Source organism: Heteronotia binoei, chromosome 7 (assembly GCF_032191835.1).
Source record: "Heteronotia binoei isolate CCM8104 ecotype False Entrance Well chromosome 7, APGP_CSIRO_Hbin_v1, whole genome shotgun sequence".
NCBI classification, from domain to species: domain Eukaryota; kingdom Metazoa; phylum Chordata; class Lepidosauria; order Squamata; family Gekkonidae; genus Heteronotia; species Heteronotia binoei.
This window is the reverse complement of record NC_083229.1, coordinates 83,497,796-83,519,542: the sequence shown is the minus strand read 5'-3', so window position 1 is coordinate 83,519,542 and position 21,747 is coordinate 83,497,796. Positions and strand designations below refer to the sequence as shown.

Genomic DNA, 21,747 nt, shown 5'->3' with positions numbered 1-21,747 from the left:
TTACATTCAGATTTGCAACATATTTGTGTGTATAAACATATTCACACACTTACAGTACAGGCATTGTCTTCCAGCATTCCTGGGGAATGAAAGTTTTGGTTAATCAAGTGTACCAGGTACTCAAGTCTATTGTTCTTTCCTACATCCTACCCTGAGGAATTTGCAATATCCAAGCACCATCCCATTGGGAATGTCATGGTCATAGATGCCATGCCAGGTGGGACCCTTCTGCTTCCTCCCAAGCCAGAGAGCTATCATACCCAACACAGGCAGATAAGCAGGCCCAGGGCTTTTTTCTTTTTTTTTTAGCAGGAATGCAGTTCCAGCAGGCTTGGCACCAGGGGGTGTGGCCTAATATGCAAATGAGCTTCTGCTGGGCTTTTTCTACAAAAAGTCCTATACTTAACACCAGTGATGTCAGGGGTGTGTGGCCTAATATGAAAATGAGTTCCTGCTGGGCTTTTTCTACAAAAAAGGCCCTGAGCAGACCAGTTGCCCAGGAGCCCTTTGGCAGAGCTTGCTCCCAACAGCTCAAGGCAGGATGAGGGGAAAAAGGACACCAGAGGAGGTTATCAATTGGCCATAGCAGCTGACAGAAGCCCAGCAAAGCCCAGAGGCATCAAGCTGGCTGGCTGGAAAAGTGGCAGTGGAATGTATATGTGTTCAAAGAAGCAGGGGTTTGGAGGCTAAGAAGGAGGAGCCTGGCCACCATGTGATGCCTGTTAACTGAGCATTCTGGATAATTAATTGCTGGATAACAAAGCCTTTATGGTATATAAAAGTAGCCATATGGAAATCACTCTGGATTTTGAAGATTCCAAAATGTGAGCAATGCTAAAGAATTATCTGTCTTCAGCTTCTAGCATCAGATTTCTTGATCTCACAGGAACAAATCATATTAATAGGCTGGTCAACAGGCTTATCTCCATCTAGCTGTTCTACAGTAGATGTAGCTTAGCTGTGTTAGATATATAAAAGCATTTCTTCACTCTCCTGTTACACAGAGGGCATTGTTCCAGGACCACCTTCAGATCTCCATGTTACAGAAGCCACAAAGAACTATGTTGTGCTTAGCTGGAAACCTCCATGTGAACGGGGCCATGAGGGTGTCATGTACTTTGTGGAAAAGGTAAAATCAGAGTTTCAGTATGCTAGTTTCCCCTTCATAATTTCCCTGACCATAGTTCATCCTCAGACGAAGAGTTTCAGGTTGTTACAATTTTCATGTTAATTTATTTTTGCTCATCAGAGACAAAAAAAACCCCTATGGATATTGTTTACAGTAGACAGAATAAGGCATTGGATAGACAAGAAAACACTGAATAAATAGCACAGGTCTCCATTAAAGAGAAACTAAATTCTGTAAAGCTTTTTGTCCTGAACTCCCTTTCTGAGTGTAGCACAGAAGCAAAAGTTAGAATCCTGTAAAAACAAGAATTGTTAAACGTCTGAAGTTAAAGTAAGCTAATTAATGTCATATTTTGGGAAAGGGGACTGATCTGTATCACCTACACTTAATATTTTTCTATCTTTTCCAAACCAATAAAACATACAAGATCTAGGTTACTTTCAGAAAATGCAGTTTGTTTATAATGAGCACAAGCTCGGTTAGTCACTAATGTTCCTCTACCACTTGTCTTCACATACCACACCTAAGTCCTTGGCAGCCTGTGTAAGGGCAGAAAGGTGGGGTATCACTTTTATGAAAAATAAATAATGAAATCAAATTTTTTCATGATGTCAAATGCACCTGCCTTTGGATATCATCTTGTAATGGAATTAGCTGAACATTGCAGTCCTCAGCCTTGGTGTACTGCTCAAGGGGAAGTGAGAGGACAAAAGGCGTTTGCAAGCCCAGGATTAACCAGATTCCTGCTAATCATACACAAATTCAATTTTGTCTGTTGCATTTGAACCAAGAACTAATTATTTTGTCCACATCAAATAATTACTGTGCATACTAAATTCGTTGCACTTTATCTTTTTGATAATATTGTCAATAGTCCTGATTTTCTGCATCTTCTTGCTAACTGCCTGTTCTTTACCAGATTCCATGATCTTGACAGGACTTCTGTAGAGCAAATGAGCTGAAGGCCACAGCCTCTATCTTTCTTTGTCTGCTGCCCTCACCCTCTAGCATGGGATCAGATTAAAAGATACCAGAGGAATTGTTATGTATAGAGCAGTGATTCACTATGGCGTAAACTACACCATAGTGAATCACTGTATATTACAATTCCTTTTGTATTTTTGTATTTTTTAAGGGTCCAATTGAACATTATGACAAAAAACTGTTTGGGCAGAGGGAATGAGGTGATACAGTATATGACTTTGGCTCAGGCAGGAGGTGGCATGGCCATGCATTGCACCTGTCTTGGCCCTGTACCACTGGACTCATAAGGACACCATCATCCCATTGGTACCACTGGACTCATAAGGACACCATCATCCCACTGGGCAAGTCTGCCTGGGCCCACCCCTGGAAGGCACCATGCCAGATTCCAGGCTGATGGGCAAAGGGCAGCCTGCCTCTACCTGGAGGCCTCATGTTCACCAAAGTGCTTCTGTCTTCTCCATCCATCAGATATGGAGACTGGGCCCTTTTCAGTGCACTCTGGCTACCCAGAACCCCTCTGCAATTGTTCTTTGTATGTATCAAACAAAAAGGCTAATTTTTTAAAAGTACATTATAGCTGCTATGTGGTAGAAGAGGAAAAAGTGAAAACAGCCCCATTTTCAATAATATTAACTATATTTGGGAAAGCATAGCACTGGTTTCACTCATAACAGCATGCTTCTTCTAAATAGGAGTTTCAGGTATAAGATTTTCTGATTTTTGACAAATTGTCCGAACAAATTAGTATTTAACCAGGGAGGCAGGAAAAGGTCAATTTATGGAGGAATTGGGGCAATTGATCATTTTTCTAAACTGAAGAAAAGTAAACAACTGCAAGCCATATATAATATATAACAATAAGTACACCTTTGCTTTCTCCATGAATTAACAAATGTGTGGGGGGTTTTTATTGCTGTGTGTTTCTATGCTGTTTGTATTGTGGTCTTTAATTCTAAGCCACCTCAAGTAGGACTCTGAAGAGGTAGCATAGATATTCTAGATAAATATTATTTTAAATTGGTTTTCCTGTTCAGTACTATGAAGCACTGTGGCAAAGCTATTTACTGCTTTTATCTACTTTACTGGATATCTGCAGGCCTTCTTGCTGTGAGAGATAAATTCTGAAATTTTATTTCAGTGTGTTGCAGGAACAGAAAACTGGCAGAGAGTAAACACTGAGATCCCTGTAAAGTCCCCTCGCTTTGCACTTTTTGACCTAGCTGAAGGGAAATCCTACCAGTTTCGTGTTCGCTGTTGTAATTCAGCTGGAATTGGTGAGCCCTCTGAAGCAACTGAGGCAACAGTGGTTGGTGACAAACTTGGTAAGTGTATAGTCAGGTGGTACCCCTAAAAATAATTGTACTTACTCTTCTTATTGAATATGAACAAGATAGTCTTTATGTTTCCATGTTTGGTTTTGTCTTAAATTGACGGGTCTTAATACAGCACTAAACAACATATTAATCACAGAGAAGAGTAACCAAAAAATACTGAAAAAAACCAATATTTAATTTACTGACTTTTGTTCATATGTATGTTCCAGACTTGGGGGACCTCCCAGGTTTGCAGAAAAATCTGAAAACAATTGAAATACATTGAAGAGTTTAACCACCACCACCCCCCTTAAAAAAACAGCATCTACCTCCTCCAGGCTATGACAATGGTATGTGAGGGGGGTGACTGAGAGCAGTGGTGACTGGGAGGCTGTGGTGGACATAGAGGTGGTGGCTGGGAGCCATGCCAGCCTGATGCCTATTAGGAAGGGTATCTGGGAGCTGTGTCAGCCCCAGCAATGACAGCAGCAATTGGGGAGGTTGTAGCTGCAGCAAACCTACACCAGACCAGATGCCAATGACAAGGGTGGTGGTGGCCAGAAACCACAGTGGCCCGGCCATGACAGCAGTGACTAGGAAGGAATAAGCCATGGCATGTCTGTCAATGGTGTGGGTATGTGGGGGGAAACAAAACTAAAAGGGGGAGAAAATAGAAAGTGATGGGTGGGAGGCAGAAACAGAGAAAGAAAATGATGTATTGGGGCAAAAAGAGAGAAAGAGAAAGTTATGGGTGGTGGTAGAAAGAAAGAAATAGTGATGTGGAGAGGAGGGAGAAAGAGAGTGATGAGTGAGGGGCAGAAATAGAATGAAAGTGGCAGGCATGAGGGGAGACAGACTAAGAGAACAGGTGGAGGGAGGAAGAAGGATGATACAAAGATAAGTAAGGGGAGAGGGGATTCTTGTGGATCCTAATTTCTTTCACTATAAGACCAACCTATAAGAATAAAAAGGCCAGAAGAATCAATATAGGGGTCACAAATAAAATGTATTTGAAAGAAGAATGTCCTTTGCGTGCGCATTCCTGCTCCCAACTGGTAAATGGGCTGAGGGGTGACCAGGTGAGCAGTTCACTTTCTGGGGGGAAGAAATTGAATGATAGACAGTATGGGCAGCCCAGTTTATAGATTTCCTGGCTATCTATGTTGCTATAGAAGTTAGACTGCATTGCTGTGACAAGATTCTTGCAGCTGGGACAGAGCAATTCAACTACCTTGGTAAAACCTTCTAGCTTCTTTGTTGTTTTTAAAAATCCAGGTTCTAACTTACCACACAGTTGTATTTTTATATTTATCTTGCCAACCATAAGTACTAGATATATTTTAAAATGTAGCTCAGGATTTCTGGATTTTTAACTAAGATTTACAAGCCATGCCAAGCCAACCATCCTCTATGCCAATTGACAGCTTGTTTTCTGTGCATCACTCATCCCAAATGCCAAGGTTTATATAAAAGCTTCTGAACCATCTATTCACATGCTCCCATGCCAACAATATGGAGTGATGCTGAACTTCCAAGATCCTTATTTTATGAAAGATGATTTAAGGCATGAAAATTCAATGAAGCAGTGATATATTTAGTCACAAATGGCATGTGGTCTGTTGCAGAGATAAAGTTAATGTTCTAATTCAGTACTTTATACCAGAAAGCTTGTTCTTCATTACTAGTGACTATTGTACGGCACCTATATGGACTTTCTCACAAAGAAACAAGCTAATAGAATTAAATAGAAGTCCAAGTAAGAAAGTGGTTTTGGGTGGAGCCAATGAAACCATAAGTTTGCAGATATTAATTTTTGCTGTGTTCCCCTCCCCAGAGCAGTGCCCTTCAAATTCTGGAAAGTTGTGTTTTGGTCTGATTAAAATTGGCAGTCTTCCTGTGTTCTATAAATGAATGTCAAAGCATTTATCTTTAAGAAACTTTTGAGAAAGGGGATTGAGACATACAAAGAAGACTGTGAAAATATTTATTGTGGGTTTTGGATTTTCAGCTTGTATTATAATAACATTGAAGATGTTACTATAATACAAACTGTTTTATTAGAAGTCTATGACTTCTATGTCATAGAAGTTGCCTCATCTAAGTCAAAATAGAGACAATTCAAATGGCAGTGCTTATTATTGTACAACATCTTCTGGTAAAAATAAACACAGGTAAATGTGTTGAACAGAATAATAAAGACTTATGATATTTCCTCTCAGGAGGAAGAAACGTTGGGGGCAAGTAAAACTACATGATGAATACTATTGCAGTTTTATAGGCTTAAGCATACAAAATGTTATGGTAATGTTACAAAATCTGGTCGAGCTTGCCACTAATTATATTGAGATAATTTCCTAAATTAGTATTTGTGTAAATAAAAGTAAGAATTAATTAATTTGCTTTTGTTTTTGTGTCTGTTAGATATTCCAAGTGCCCCTAGCCATGTTATACCCACCAGGAATACAGATACTTCAGTGGTTATCACTTGGACAGAGTCAAAGGAGGCCAAAGAACTGGTTGGGTACTACATAGAAGCCAGCAAAGTTGGATCTGGTCATTGGGAACCATGCAACAATAATCCAGTGAAAGGCACAAGGTTAGATCAATAAATGGATGGCAGGTTGTCAGTTTGCTGTGCTCTGGAAGATGACTTGATAGATTTCAGCCACCCACCCTCAGTTACCCTGATCTTAAATTTTTGCAATGAAGTATTTGCCAACAAATTAATATTCTTGCAACAATATCATTGCAATATTCTGCTGTCATAGGTTCAGGTTTATTGGATTTATATCCCACCCTCCCCGCCGGAACAGGCTCAGGGCGGCGCACCTGTAAAATCAGAACAATTCACATTACTTACATTATAAATTAATAATTAAATAATTAAAACAAAACAGTCTGGTCCTAATATCAGTTGACACTGTTTCATTTCAGATGGAGTTCAGTATATTAGATGTCATTCCCTACTACTATGTCAGTCATTCCAGATCAATTAAAGGCCAGCTGGAATAGTGTCATCTTACAGGGCTTGCAGAACTGGGCAAGGTCCCGCAAGACCCTAACTTCTTCCGGCAACTGATTCCACTAATAGGGGGCAGCAATTGAGAAGGCTCTCTCTCTCAGCCTGGAGATCACTAATAGATTTTGCGTCCCAGATCTAAGTAATTTGCCCTCAGCCAAATTACTAATAAATGGACTCTTTACTGAATCAATACCACTACAAAGAGGAACGAGGCAGGGATACCCCATCTCCACTTCTCTTTGCACTGGCCATTAAGCTATTAGCTGAAGCAATCCGTATAAACCCCTTAATTAAAGGTATAGACATAGGAACTTTCTCTCATAAAATATCCATATATGCTGACAATGTCGCCTTGTGTCTTTCTAAACCTTCAGATTCATTGCATGAAATACAGTCAGTTTTACACAACTTTAGCTTAGTCTCTGGACTAACCTTTAGTCAAACAAAATCGGATATCTATCCCATCAATATGTCCAAACTAAATATCCAAAACATTAAACAATCCTTTCTTTACAATTGGGTTTCCAAAAATTGGAAATATTTAGGGGTGACTATACCTACAGATCTGTCACAGATATTTTCTGCAAACTTCCACCTCCTACAAATAGAAATTAGAAATTCAATTAAAAAATGGAACGCTTTGACACTAAATTGGACTGATAGATTAGATCTCATTAAACACTTTCTCCTCCCCATATATCCCCAAATCTCTTTCAAACTATTCCGATTGAGATACCTAGGAAATATATAGATTCTTGGCAAAGAGAACTTGTTCAATTCCTATGGGCAAAAAAACAGCCGCAAACCAACAAAAGGATTCTCTATAGAACAACACAGCTTGGAGGCCTTGAAATACCAAATCTTACACTACATTATGAGGTTTCCAATCTAGCCTCTCTGCTTAGTGCCATAACCTCCCCCAATTTGGCATGGGTCCAACTAGAGCTACAAGATATCCTACCTTTAAATCTATTTGATTATGTATGGAACTCAAATGTTAAGAAACCCAAAACTAAAGCTACTCTCACAAAAACCCATTTACACACAGCTATCAAGATTTGGAATAAATATAGGACACAGACTATCCCAAATTTATCCACTCAACCTTCATATATGAATCAAGAATGGTCACCCAAAGAAACTGCAGATATACTGACAATATGTTATAATGCAGGACTTACTCGAATTATAGATTTTTTTAACAAAGGAAATCTCTTAAACAAAGATAAATTGGAGCAAAATTGGTTTTAAATTATTGTGGTTACATTATTTTCAAATATGAAGTTTTTTCTCTGTTCCATTAATACAGAAAGCTCTGACCAGACCTCTAACAGAGTTTGAAAAACTGTTACATTCCTTATCTACAAATGACTCTAAAGTTATCTCTAGAATACACAAAACTCTGCTTAATTAAGATCATACACTATCTCTGAAATATCAAAAGTTATGGCAAAAAGACTGCAACAGAAATTTCCTCACCAAAGACTGGAAAGAAATATGGTCGTCCCCATCTTACACTTCTAAAATCATACCTATCAGACTACAATCCTATAAATTGATAATGCGGTGGTACCTATCTCCAAAGGTGCTCCACCGCATAAATAGCGATATAAGCCTAAAATGTATAAAACAATGTGGCGAAATCAGAGATTACTTTCATTGTTGGTGGACCTGCACATATATACAGAACTTCTGGAAACTTATTATACGACATATTGCACTTATTACAAACACATACCTACCTTTGAAACCTGAAGTGCTTCTCCTTGGTAAATGGGTGGGTCCTGGAAAAAATAAAACAAACTTAGAAAGAATACATATGTTAATATCAACTGCCCGAACTACACTTGCAGCACACTGGATAGATAAAAATCCCCCATTTCTCCTAGCATGGCAACAAAGACTCTGGGAATGTTTTATAGTAACTAAGATTTCTGTTCAGTTATGGAATTCTTTGACTGAAAATTATGAAACCCTTTTTATTGCTGTATGGTATCCAGTAATAAGTTACCTACCTGAACAAAATGTCCTACCACGCAGAATGCTTTATAGTAAGATGTTATACTTTTAAAATGGAAATGTTCATACTGCTTTAGTTTTCTGTGAATCTTGTCTTTGTTTTTGTATTTGACATAGAACTATAACCTGAACGACTACTCTCTCTAAATATTGTACTTGAGCTTCAAATTTAAAATAAAGCTAATTTTTTTAAAAGGCGATAACCAGCACCTTGTAGCAAATCTGGTATACTATTGGCAGCCAGTGCAGTTCTCACAGCCCCGGCTGTATGTGCTCCCACTTGGGGAGTCCCAATAGCAGCCTGGCCGCCACATTCTCCACTAGCTGCAGTTTCTGGGTTCAAGACAGGGGCAGCTCCATGTAGAGGGCATTACAGTAGTACAGTCTCTAGGTGACCATTGCATGGACCACAGTTGCCAGGTCGCAGTGCTCAAGGAAGGGAACCAACTGCCTCAATAGCAGTTGATGTTGCCCATTTTAAGCATCTTATTGCTGACACATTAAGTCTGAGGGCCAAATATGATAACATCTGTTTGCTTCATCCTCTTTCCCCATCTCCCCCTCCCCCCTCCTTGTGAAGTAGTCGGAAATCTGTGATTAAGAGAAAATCATTATTTAAATGTTTCTAAAATCTATTTTAAGTATATTTTACTGTAATTGTTTTAATAATGCTGTAAATTGCCCAGAGCCCTGCAGTAGTAGGGATTGGACAATCTGTTAATTTAATTTACTAATACACTAAATTATTATTAATAATAGTAAGGCTACTATTATTAATGATAAACTGTCATGATATTCAAGGAGCAATATGTGCAAGGGCACTACTTCACATTTCAGTGGGGCAAAAATAAGATTCTCTGCAAGGTTTAAGACTCTTTCCTCAATTCATGTGGGATTAGCTTGCAGAAAAGGAATCTACTTTAAGACCATTTTGTTTGCTTTATTTATAATGACTATAACAATATTACCAACACAAGCCACTCACTCTCTTAAGCAAAGGTATAATGCTTTTGGCATACATAATATATGGTCCCATTTAATTTTTATGCAATTATTGTCCAATATACACAACTACAGATTTGGCCAAAATACAGATGCTTCTAAGAAATAGCTAAAGTATTCAGAAACACAAAGGGTGCACCCAAAATGGTGCCCCTTGAGTACATGCTCCTGCTGAAATGTTTTGCCTATGAGAAGTTTAACAGAATAAAATTTCCCCTATCCCTTCTTAGGGATACTGCTGCATATCAAAGAAAGGAACTGTTCTATGGCAATTTTTTAATATATATAGGAAGAATGTAGTATGTGAGGACTTCCAGAAAATATAAGAAAATGCAGTGCTAATGAATGCTAGAATAACCACATGATATCACTACATTTTATTTGGTCTGATTGTAGCCTAGATGCTTTGGATAACAAGATATAAAAAATGTGAACTATGGTGAGGTGCTTTTCACTTTAAATTTTACTACTATTTCGATATTTTTCTTTAGATTCACTTGTCATGGACTCACTACTGGAGACCATTATACTTTACGTGTCAGAGCTGTTAATGCAGCTGGGCTCAGTGAGTATTCACAGGAGTCAGAAGCAATTGAAGTCAAAGCAGCTATTGGTAAGCTATTGCTGGAAAATAATACTATATTTATATGTAGATAATTGTAGGATTTGTTTGATTTGCTGATTTACAATATTGATTACATGTATTGACTATGCGTGAATAATTTGATGTTTCACTTTCATAGTTTCACAGTCTTCCAGTCGCTATGCTCTTGTAGACTTCTCACCTTCACCATCGCTGACATAATTGGTGCATTCCATGTAACTGTTTATAGAAAGTTTACCATATATCACTCAATGAAACAAACTGGTGGTCTGATTCCATCATGGTGTATATTTCACCTCATACTCCAGCTTGCAAGATATTATATGCCTGATTTGTTTCCTTGTTTGACTCCACTAACACTATTGGTCTCATCTCTAAATGATCTAAAGTTTTCTTCACAATGTCATTGAGATGTTTGTCATGGTTGTTGCACTAATTAACCAAGGAAAAAAGAGAATGAATAAAGTGGTCTTGAATAAATTAATTTTACCTCATTAACCATTAGGTACTTAACAGCTTCAAATAATCATTATGTAACAATTAATTCTAAGGTTGCTAAAGCAAACCATGTATGCCTCCAAAGAATCTAGCAATACTGCCTTTCATGTTAATCAACAGTGTTCAGTGTAAATTGATAGAAGCATTAACTGCATGCAAATGTGAACCGCTTAGTAAGAAGTATGGAATAGTATGTATACCTATATGAATTTTATATCACTTCAAACATATGGCAGTGCCTGTAACTTCTTAATGTCCTGTCTCTGTCTCGCTGTGTATCCATCTCTTCATTCAATTGAATAATGGAGAATTGGGAATGAATGAATGCTAATTCTAAATGTCTTTGTTATTTTCTGGCAACTATAGGGGGAGGAATGCTTCATGGTGTCTGTCCTGGACTAAGTGGTAAAGCTGGTGGACTAACAGACCACACTACCAACTGGGAAGGCATGCATGAGTCCTCCCAGCCTGTCTTTGACACAGATGCTTTGTTAAAACGCAATGCTAAACCTAACAGACAAACAGTGCCCAGTAAGTCTGGTAAGCAGAGAAGTCCGACAGAAAATAAAGTGAGTGAAACGATCACTACACCCTCATCACAAAAGACAAGTACCAAGCAGGCAAGTAAGTCTCAACCTGGGGATCGCTCATTGGAGAGACTGAAAAAGAAACAAGATATAGGTGAGCTTCGGTCATGTATAGTGATTTCACCGTGTTAGCAGATTCATTTCAGACAACTCATTGCCTGCAGTCATCCAAGCTACAAGTGGACATTCTTGCCAATGCTACATCCTTCACCAGATCCATCTAATAAATGCTCAGCTTTCCATCTAAGTTCATATTATATATAATATATTGGTGATTGGTGAATAGAGCTACATATGGGTGTGGTATGAGTGTTTATGTGCGTTGCATTTAACAACAAGCTTGCATGTAGCATTCATTTGCTAGTTTGATTAGACCAGTTTTGTAAAAGCATATAACATTTAAATCAATTAGGTAGCCTTTGTATATTCAAGACACCTTTGCCTTTGTTTTTTATTTGTCATGGTTCAGCATTTCCAAGACTTTATAGTAGTATTTAATGAGGACAGGAGAATTAAATATGAAAATGGGCACACAACCATTATTCCACATATCAGCCATTTTTCTTATCTATCAAGAATCTAGGAGCCAATAGTTGCTTCCCTTTGAGGGCCTGACCCACTAAGGAAATAAACAATGCATTTTAAATGTTCAAGCTAATGCACTAAGAATGTTTCAGTAGATATTCCTCCACAGCGCCAACATTTAAACTTGCATGATTAGAAGATGGCTCATACTTGAATCTGCAGTGTTTTATAGAGATAGTCAGTTATTCCAACCCCTTGTCCATCATTCCAGACAATGAAACAAAATAGAAAAATAACAGAATTTTACATAGCACTGTGTGTTACAAAACCAGAGATTTGAGACAGGTCCAAAGGTCAAGTACTCTTGGGCCTTACTTGAGACAAGATCTTTAATCCACCTTGTATCTGCATACATATACTCCCTCCATAAACAAAACCTACACAGTGGAGATCTGAACGGTTCTACAACTAGAGCAGGTGGCTTACAGAAAGGTGCTAAAATGGCTTTTGTAAGTAAACTGAAAGGAAAATCAACAAAATGAAAACCCACACTCACCAGTCTGACTAGAGCAAAAATTCTTCCCAGTTCCAAATACAACTATCAGATCTCAAGTAATAGCCACATGCATCCCAGAAATATTTATGGGTACATTTTCTTTCTATCTAATAACCATTTCCTGGACTATTCATTTTCTGACACTACAAAGAAAATTGAAAAAGAACATGCAAAATCATATATATGAATAAACTATGGCTGTGGTTTATCCCTGGCAGGGGGATTTGGGGATTATTCCAGGAGGGATGTGGCCATTCCCAATGCAATAACATCATGCAGAGTGGCATCACATCCCAGATGCAGCATATGTATGCTCCTTCTTTTTCCCAATCATTTAAAGGGAACCTTCCCTTTAAATGGCTGGGGGGAAAGTGAGGGCCACATGTGCCTACCCAGCAAGAGGTAAAGTCTCCTCATACAGCGTTGGAGCCACAGCCCCCACTTGGAAAGAGCAGGCGCAGCATACCTACCCTGGAAGAGACTTGGAAAGAGTAGGTGCCATGTGTGCCAGCCCTGCAAGAGGCCAGTGCCTCCTTAACTGACTCTCTCCAAAGACGAGAGCTAATGTTCCCCATTTATAAAGAGTGGGTGCCATGTGTGCCTGCCCTGCAATTTGTTGTTTTCTTATTATTGGTGGAAAGATCCCTGCTCTAAATACCTCTACTTAAGTCTCCCTTTTTGTTAATTCTTCCATCAAAAAGAGGAGACCCCCAGCATTTCTAGTAACACTGCCCTGCAATTTGCTGTTTGCAGGGCAGGTAAGCACAACACCCACTCTTTTCTTTTTCCTCACAGGAAGGGAGGGAGGTGGTGATTGCCCACTGGTTGCATTTGGGACAGGGCCTCCCCCTCTGGCCACCTGGCCAGTGGTGGGCTGGAGCCACCTGGCCAGTGGGGACTGGCATCCCTAGTGGTTGGAGAAAGTTGAGCTTTGGAGGCCTAAACATAAGCTTAACACATACATAATAGTCACACCAATCTTAGAACCCCCAACTGAAATTACATTTCTTTGTTTTATCATTCATGTATCAATTCCTCTTTATCCCTTTTGCTCCATCCCATTTGCTCCAACATAAAACCATTGCTAACATTCTCAAAAGTCAGGTTAAGTCAATGGGCCTTTCTTTGTTTTCAAGAAGTATTTGTGTACCACAACAGGAAGTGATTCATCTGCTGAGAAAGTCTTGCTCTGCCTAGTATTGAGTTTGGGGTTTTTCCCCTACTGATAAGATTTTGCACAGGGCTTCTCCTGCAGCTCCTGTAAACACACAGTAGGCTGATTTCAAAGACAATTCAGTTCTATTTTCAAGTTAAAATTAAACCAGAATACACTATAAATATGCCAGAAGTCTCCACTGCACCCACTTCCAAAGGGATCCAACACAGATAAGCACTATCCCTAGAATTTCTTATCATTCGAGGGAGTAGGATATGCACAACAAGGAGAAAGACATAAACAAGAATTCTGAGAAATAAAATAATTAGATTCAGAAAGATAACTCTTTTTTTTTTTTGCAGTCCTCACTTGGTATTTGTTTTCCTTCCACATATTTCATTGTTTTGAAGTAAATCTCGTGACTGTTTTATATTGGTAATCATGACACAGTTTCACCTTGCTCTAGCATTTTTTCTTAATAACAAAATCCCATAAATATTTGTTGCCAGGTAGACTTAGGGAAGTCTAGGAAGGATTTCCAAAGTCTGCTATGATTTTGCGAGAAGAGAGACACCCCGGAATTCATCTGAATATATTCATATATATATTTACTTGACTAACTAAATCATTCTGTTCTAGTAATAAACATTTCGCTCTAAAACAGCTACTCCATCGCCACCATATGACATCACTGTGCTTGAAAGTGTTCGTGACTCAATGGTTCTTGGATGGAAACAGCCCAAAGCTATTGGTGGGGCTGAAATAACTGGCTATTATGTGAACTACCGAGAAATTATTGGTGGGAAACCTGGGGAGTGGAAAGAAGCTAACATTAAAGCTGTGAGCGAGAGAGCTTACAGGGTAAGAGTTAATTTTCATATTGCTAAATGTGCTCAATGTGTCGTGTGAATACTTATCCTATTCTTCAGTTCCTTCTGGTGGTTCCAGATTTCTAATATCTTAATGCACTGATTACTGAATGTCTTATTTTATTAATTGTATTGCCCCACTATGTGAAATCCACCATGAGTCCATGTGAGAAGGGCAGACTCTAAATAATGTAAATAATAAAGTTTAAGATGCCGGAAATCCCTTATCTTTAGTGAGTTATCTATATCTACTTACTGATGAGAAGAACTTAAAATGGAAATTCATTGATCACTGAAAAACCTTCCATAGGCTGTTACTGGAAAAAACTTGTGAGGCATCCCTCTTGCACATCCGGGAGAAGAGCTATTGTAGTTCAGCCATGATGTATGTAGCAAACAGTATTCCTTTACATAGAAATGGCCCATAATTGTAATATTTTTGGATAATAAATTTTACAGTGATGTTTAGTCTTATAGACTATTTTTTTTACATTTTCTTTCTTTATTAAAGGAAGAATTTAAAAATTAACAACTCCAACAAAATCTTTTACACTATACAAACTTAATATCACTTGAACATTGTATCTTCATGTTTTCTTTATCTTCTTCCTTTATTCTTCTCTCAAAGATTAAATAATAAAATTTATAAAATTCACAAGTCAACCTTAGCTCATTATATTATCTTTACATTATATATTTCAAATCAAATTAGCACTAAGTTATGCTACAAATAATATAATATATAGCTCAGCCCTTGGAGACCTTAAAATTTAAGGACTGGAGGAGAACAAGACTCCACCTTCCATGGGCTGATTATACCTTGGGGGAACATGCCCAGACACTTACAACAGTTCCACCACTCTCTAGTATCAGAGAGTTATGCTTCCATTATAAATTGTACTCAAAGCCTCATTTTTTAAAAGGAGTCACCACTCTCCTCAAAATATCCACGATCTTCAGAAGTGCATACATGACTTGCTTTAACTGGAGTAGGTGGAGAGCACTCCTTCCTCTTGTTTACTCTCAGTGTAGCGAGGTGTGGGTGGGGGAGGAGGAATTTAAAGTAGTCAGCAATAATTCACCAGAGTCGTGGGCAGTATGATAAGTTGAACCTTGTTGCACATAACGTTTGCCTGTTTGGAGCCAACGATATCTTATTCCTAAGTCCCGCAGTTTAGCTGTCGTGCCTTTCTTCTGATCTAAGAACTCAGGAGGGAGATGAGGATACACCTGGATCTTTAACCCCTGATAGTCCAAACCGCCCCTCTCCCTGGCCTCTGCAAAAATCTTGTGTTGTGTTGAAGAGCCTTGAATTCTACCAGTATATCTCTGGTATATGATGATGACGTGGATTCTTCACATACCTTGCCGGTGTGATAAGCTCGGTGCAGGAGGGGTGTAATTCCAGTTCCAAGATTTATAGTAGCTGCTAGCCAGTTTGGCATAAATATAGTCAGCTCTGTTCCGGCCTCAGCGTTGATGTGAACCCTTTGAACTTTAGGCACAACTCATGGCTTCGATAGTCCAAAAGTCAGAATACATTCCTGTGCCCAAGTATCTGAAGTTGTCTCAGGTATTTTTTTTCTCAAGCTCCGTTACTTTCTGAAAAGCTGTTTTTGCTTTTTGGCATGTCTGCTTACGAAGCTCTTCTAATTCATCCAGACGTTGGGTCACAGGTTGTAGCATTTCTATTATATCATTTCTCAGTTCTTACATCTGCTTGGTTAGTGCCTGCATTAAAAAATTTGCAGTGAGGGGAGTCTCTTCAGCTGTTGACTCACTCCTCCCCAGCATTGTGGAGGAGGTGGATGGTATGTCTGGAGCCAAAAAAAGTCTGTTAAAAGCTGCATTTTTTCTTCTTTGTTTTTGCCTTTCTTTCCCCCCTTCGGAGCCATCTTTTAAACTTTAAATTTTGATGTTATAGGGGATAAAAATATTTTTTTAAGCAGGCTAAATAAGAGCTAATAATAATAATAATAATACTTTTTATTTATATCCCGCCCCCCCCCGCCGAAGCAGGCTCAGGGCAGCTCACAACACATAAATACAATGTACAATAAAACCATACACGATAATTACAATTACAATTATATGAAATCATCCTTAAATCGTTAAAACAACTTGTATTAAAATTAACATTATGGTGCTATGACTAAGGTCTTCTATAAAATTCAGTGGCTAAAACATATCCAGCGAGACTTTCTTGGCTCGGTATTAAGCAATGGCTGGGCAATGGCTTCCAACCCGGAAATGTGTCAAAGCCGCTCCCCCTATTCTCTATTTTTTAGTGTCTTGGCACACTTTTATTTGTCCTTATATTGGTTTCTTTTTGGAACTGTCTATTGGAATATTGGGAACATCCTTGTATCAGTGTTATGTATGTAAACATGTATTTTTGCATACTTTTAAAAACCTTCGAAAGCTTTTCAAAAATGTTGGCTAAGTTTATTGGTTCATATTCCTGATCCTAATAGAGATAAAAGCCATCTCAAAACAAGCATACAGTTTTTTACTTAGATTATTTTTAAGGGGCAACAAGGAACATGCATAAACTCAAAAATTATTTTTTCTGTCAATGCTGCAGGTACATGACTTGAAGGAAAATACAATATACCAGTTTCAAGTGGCTGCTGCTAACTTAGCTGGACTTGGCATTCCATCTCCAGCTAGCCAATCCTTCAAATGTGAAGAATGGACCATTGCTGTTCCAGGTCAGAGCTAGGAAAAATATATTTAAAAGTGACAGGAGCTTCTAAGTGTGGCTTATCATGTGTAACAGAAGTGTAAGAAAAGAAGTGATTTCTGGAATAGCTCTATGCATCCCTTCCTGAAAGCACTGCAAAAGTTTGTTCTTATGATCACTGAGCACGCACTTAAACATATTTAGTTAAGTCTCACAGAGAATGGTTTCTGAAATAATTTTGTCTATCACATCCTTTCTCTGCATCTGTTCAGAGAGAACATTTAATGTTACTTTAATGTGCATGTTTAGGGCACAGAAAATTTGTTCTAGAGCTGTTCTAAATGTGTTCACCTGAATTGCATGGCAAGGAACATGATGAGTATCTACTGCAGAATGAGGAAGCCCGTGTTAAATGGTGATGAATGATGGACGAAAAGGGTGACCAGTACTGTGGTTAATGCCATATTTTCTTGTCTTTCTTCTGTAATGTGGATTAAGTTCAGGTTATAGTTTGGTACGCTGACTTTTTCTGTACAATGATTGTTTCTTCTATGGTATGCACTAATTGTACAAACCAATGTTTTTCTTCTAGGTCCACCCCATGATTTGTCTTGCAGTGAAGTCAGGAAAGATTCTTTGGTTTTATTATGGAAGCCACCAATTTATGTTGGCCGAAGTCCTGTTACTGGCTTTTATGTTGACATGAAAGAAACAAGTGCCACAGATGAACACTGGAGGAGTGTGAATGAGAAGGCAACTACATGCAAATTCTTGAAGGTAAGCCAGTTTCAGTGAAGAATTCTGCTCTTGAATAATCACTAAGGCTGGCCACTTATACATCTACAATGATTTTTAGGTTGCTTAGCCTCCCTTGTACTCTTGTCCATGCCCATGTAATAAATAGTACTTCAGTTGCAGTGGCCTAGAGGCAGTGAAATTACCAGCTCGTATCTTGGCTAGAACCTGACACCTAGAAGAGACACAGAGACTTGCAAAGTGCAAGGGGCTAGATGACATCCTGAAGATTTCAGGAAAGGTTTCTTTGACCCACAAGGTTGTGGGGAAACATAAGAGATAAAATCCCATGGCACAAAGGATGAGGGGTTCTGTTTTGCTGATTCCATCTGAAGGAATTAGCTCTCACACCTGAGCTCCATCTTAAGGGCTGCCATTGTCATGTGGAGTAGACAAAGGGCTAGCTGCCTGGACAAAGATTCTAAGGTAATGGCAAGATGTTTAGAGAACTGTAACATCTAAGTTATGGAATTTGTTTTAGAGTAAGACCAGCTGGGGCTTGTATAGAGTTGAGTGACAGAAGTACATATACTTACTCATTGTCTTGACTCTGTTGCTCAATCTGTGCAGAGTATGTGTGTGGACTTTTTCCTTTTAATAGATTTGTTATTGTTTTAAATGCTGGTAATTGTTCTCCTATCCTGACTTGGCTAACCCAGGCTAGTCTGATCTCATTGGATCTTGGAAGCAAAGCAGAGTCAGCCCTCCTTTGTACTTATACTGGAGACTACCAAGAAAGTCCAAGGTTGCTACTCCTAGCTCCCAATTTGCAGGCAATGACAAATCAGCTCTGGATGTCTCTTGCCTTGAAAATCCTATGGTGTCACCATAAGTCTGCAGCAACTTGACAGCATATAAAAGAGTATTCTTGGTACCACATAGACCTCCAAACATGCTATTTGATTGGTGCCAGGGGAAAGGAGGCAGTTATTTGCTAGACCAATCATTCCCCAGGAGAGTGCAAGTGTGCTAAGCCATCCCCATGGTGATGAGTCACTGCATAGCAGGTCATGTTGACATTAAGCAGAGCCTTTAATTTGCACCACAGAGGGGAGGTAGGAGCGCTGGCTTTCTTGGTGTGTAATTTTCAAAATGACCAGCTGGTAGCAGCATACCAAAGGAGAAGTGACAAAGAGAGATCCTTCCAAGGACTGAACAGCTAAAACAGTTCACTTTGGAAATATTCTGAGAGTACCGTGCAAATCTTTTAGCCTTAGGAGCAGCAGAATTATCTAAATGTAATTCATAATCCATACATATGTACTCCCTGCTTTGCTGTGCTTCCATGAATAGCTAAATGTTTTTTTCCACTATCATAGCAATCGAGTAGCATAGCTTATCCTGGTAAGTATTTTCATGATGACCTGTTACACATGCAGTGCAGATAATTAGACTTCCATTAAAATCTTGATTTAGATTTTTTTTTTTTTTGCTTGATAGGCAATGGGATTTCTAGTGGACAGGGGTGGAATTCTAGCAGGAGCTCCTTTGTGTATTAGGCCACAAACCCCTGATGTAGCCAATCCTCCAAGAGCTTACAAGGCTCTTTTTTGTAAGCTCTTAGAGGACTGGCTACATCAGGGGTGTGTGGCCTAATATGCAAAGGAGCTCTTGCTAGAATTCCACCTCTGATAGTGGATAAGCATGAAATGTGGGAGTTGGTTCTGTTGTTGCATGAAATGTCTTCCTCAAACTATGGGTTAGAAGCATAAAGAGGTTGTAGCACCTTACTTGCATTACTGTTGTGGCAATGCCTGTATTGCTGAAGGACTAGTGATAGCAGCATCTCTTTCTTTGTTTTCCCTCTCTCTGGCTCTTCTCCTATTAACTCTGCTAAGAAAACATTATAAAGTTTCCAAAGAGCATGTGAACATGGCAATAGCCAATGGCTCTCTGATCCACCTGCAGTGCTTTAGTAAACAAATTACTGTATATCATTATTACTGAATATCAGGTATCATCATCTTGTAAAGAAATTCTTCCCCCTGAAACCAACTCAGGGATACAACTAGCCCCAAAACACCTCCTTTAAAATGTTAGATTGTCTTATATGATTTTGCTTCCTTTAGATAAGTGGCCTAAAAGAAGGAACCAGTTATGTGTTCCGTATACGAGCAGCAAACAAAGCTGGAGTTGGGAAACCTTCAGATTCCACTGACCCTGTAGTAGCTGAAACTCGACCAGGTTTGTCAAAATACACTTTTTTTGGTAAAAAATTAAAATGTTCATGTTTGTCAGAATAACTGGATATGGGGCACACAAGAGATCATTCTGTTCTGTAATTATTAATTGGTAGCATTATCCAATAGAAGCAGAGTACCTTCTGTATTCTCCTGTTTTTGAAGTGGTGAGGGCAGACTTCTTATTTTTATTTATTTTACAAAACTGATACCCCATAAGGGCCATCAAGGAAGCTAACAAATTAGAACATACACAATAAAATCACATCTTAAAAACCATTAAAACCAACAAAGCAGATAATTAAAACAACTAAAACCAGAGCTAAAGTATATATAAATACTTCAGAACACTTAAAATGTTGGTCAGAAAAGAAGAATCACTGAGGGAATGACAAATGCTGTTAGAAGATGACAACAGATTAATCTCCCTGGGGAGACATTATCTTCTCTCTGGTTGCCACCAGTCAAATTTCAGAAGGTGAGGGCCCCAAGCTTTACCTTTGAAGATTACTGTACTGGTCAGTTAGGTTCATAAGTAAGAACATAATCCCTCAGGTTATACTGGCCCCAAACCAAATAGGACTTTAAAAGTCAGTGACAGCACTTTGAATTGTGCCCAGAAACAGATAAGAACGCCAGGGTAGATGGGCCAAGATTAGAGGGACATGATCAGTATGATCCACTCCAATCAACATTCAGTATACATAGATTTAACAAGGGCATGAAACACAGTGGACAAATCTTTTCTGGGCTGCAGCTGGCTAACCAGTCAAAAGCACTGCTGACCTGCTAAACTAAGAGTGCTTGGAAGAAGGAGGAGGAGATTGAATTTATACCCAACCCTTCACTCAGAGTCTCACAGTGGCTTACAGTCTCCTTCCTTTCCTCTCCCCACAACAGACACCCTGTGAGGTAGGTGGGGCTGAAGAGCTCTTTGGGAACTGCTCTTGAGAGAACAACTTTGAGAGAACTGTGACTGACCCAAGGTCACCTAGCAGCTGCATGTGGCAGAGTGGGGAATCAAACCAGCTTCTCCAGATTAGAGTCCTCCACTCTTAACCACAACACCAAACTGGCTCTCAGGAAAGAAGCAGGTAGCCAGGACCCCCCTTCCCCTACCTCCAGTTTCATGTCCATAAATTTAAAATATGAATTATATTATTGAAGTAGTTGGACAGAGGTCAACTTTTTTTTGTTAAGAAAAGGGTTTTATTTAAACAGCATATATGCCAGCTATTTTATTGTGTTCTTTTGATTTTTCAGGAACAAAAGAAGTTGTTGTTGAAGTAGATGACAACGGAGTCATTTCACTGAACTTTGAATGTGATCAGATGTCTCCAGACTCTAAATTTATCTGGTCCAAGAATTATGAACCAATTGATGATGACTCCCGATTAGCCATTGACACGAAAGGCGGAAAGTAAGAAATGTTAATAATGGTAACTATATTATACCTAGAAATGCAAGTGATGTGCCATTCTATTAGATCTCATCATTTACATGTAGATTTCACCCCTTTTTTGCCTGCGAATTAGATTTTCTCAATGGTACGACAGTTTTGATTACTACTTAAAATTGTAAACAGAGCAGTCCTGTTGGAATCCCATGTCTTAAACCAGGGGTGGGGAACCTTTTTTTCTGCAAAGGGCCATATGGATATTTATAACATAATTTGCAGGTCATAAAAAATTATCAACTTAAAAAACAGTGCTCTGCCAAGGGAGAATGATTCAGGCCAGCAAAATTAATGCAAATAATTGTTTTTCTATTTGAAGTCATGCGGGGAGAGCCTAATCTGGCACGCACGCATACACACACACAC

The 21,747-nt window shown here is 38.9% G+C and overlaps 1 protein-coding gene across 3 annotated transcripts in view; it reads left to right on the top strand.

The window, feature by feature from the left end:
- The window catches only part of MYOM1 (myomesin 1), a 99,014-nt gene that overhangs the window by 54,394 nt on the left and 22,873 nt on the right, over positions 1–21,747 (top strand). The window contains exons 13-22 of one of the 3 annotated variants that reach the window (XM_060243932.1): positions 1,005–1,129; positions 3,255–3,438; positions 5,851–6,025; positions 9,964–10,085; positions 10,941–11,255; positions 14,063–14,259; positions 16,852–16,978; positions 17,543–17,727; positions 19,815–19,929; positions 21,189–21,345. In XM_060243932.1, coding sequence (XP_060099915.1) covers positions 1,005–1,129; positions 3,255–3,438; positions 5,851–6,025; positions 9,964–10,085; positions 10,941–11,255; positions 14,063–14,259; positions 16,852–16,978; positions 17,543–17,727; positions 19,815–19,929; positions 21,189–21,345 — 1,702 coding nt within the window. The remainder of the gene's footprint in view (positions 1–1,004; positions 1,130–3,254; positions 3,439–5,850; positions 6,026–9,963; positions 10,086–10,940; positions 11,256–14,062; positions 14,260–16,851; positions 16,979–17,542; positions 17,728–19,814; positions 19,930–21,188; positions 21,346–21,747) is intronic. The other 2 variants (XM_060243930.1, XM_060243931.1) reach the window with 2 other exon arrangements.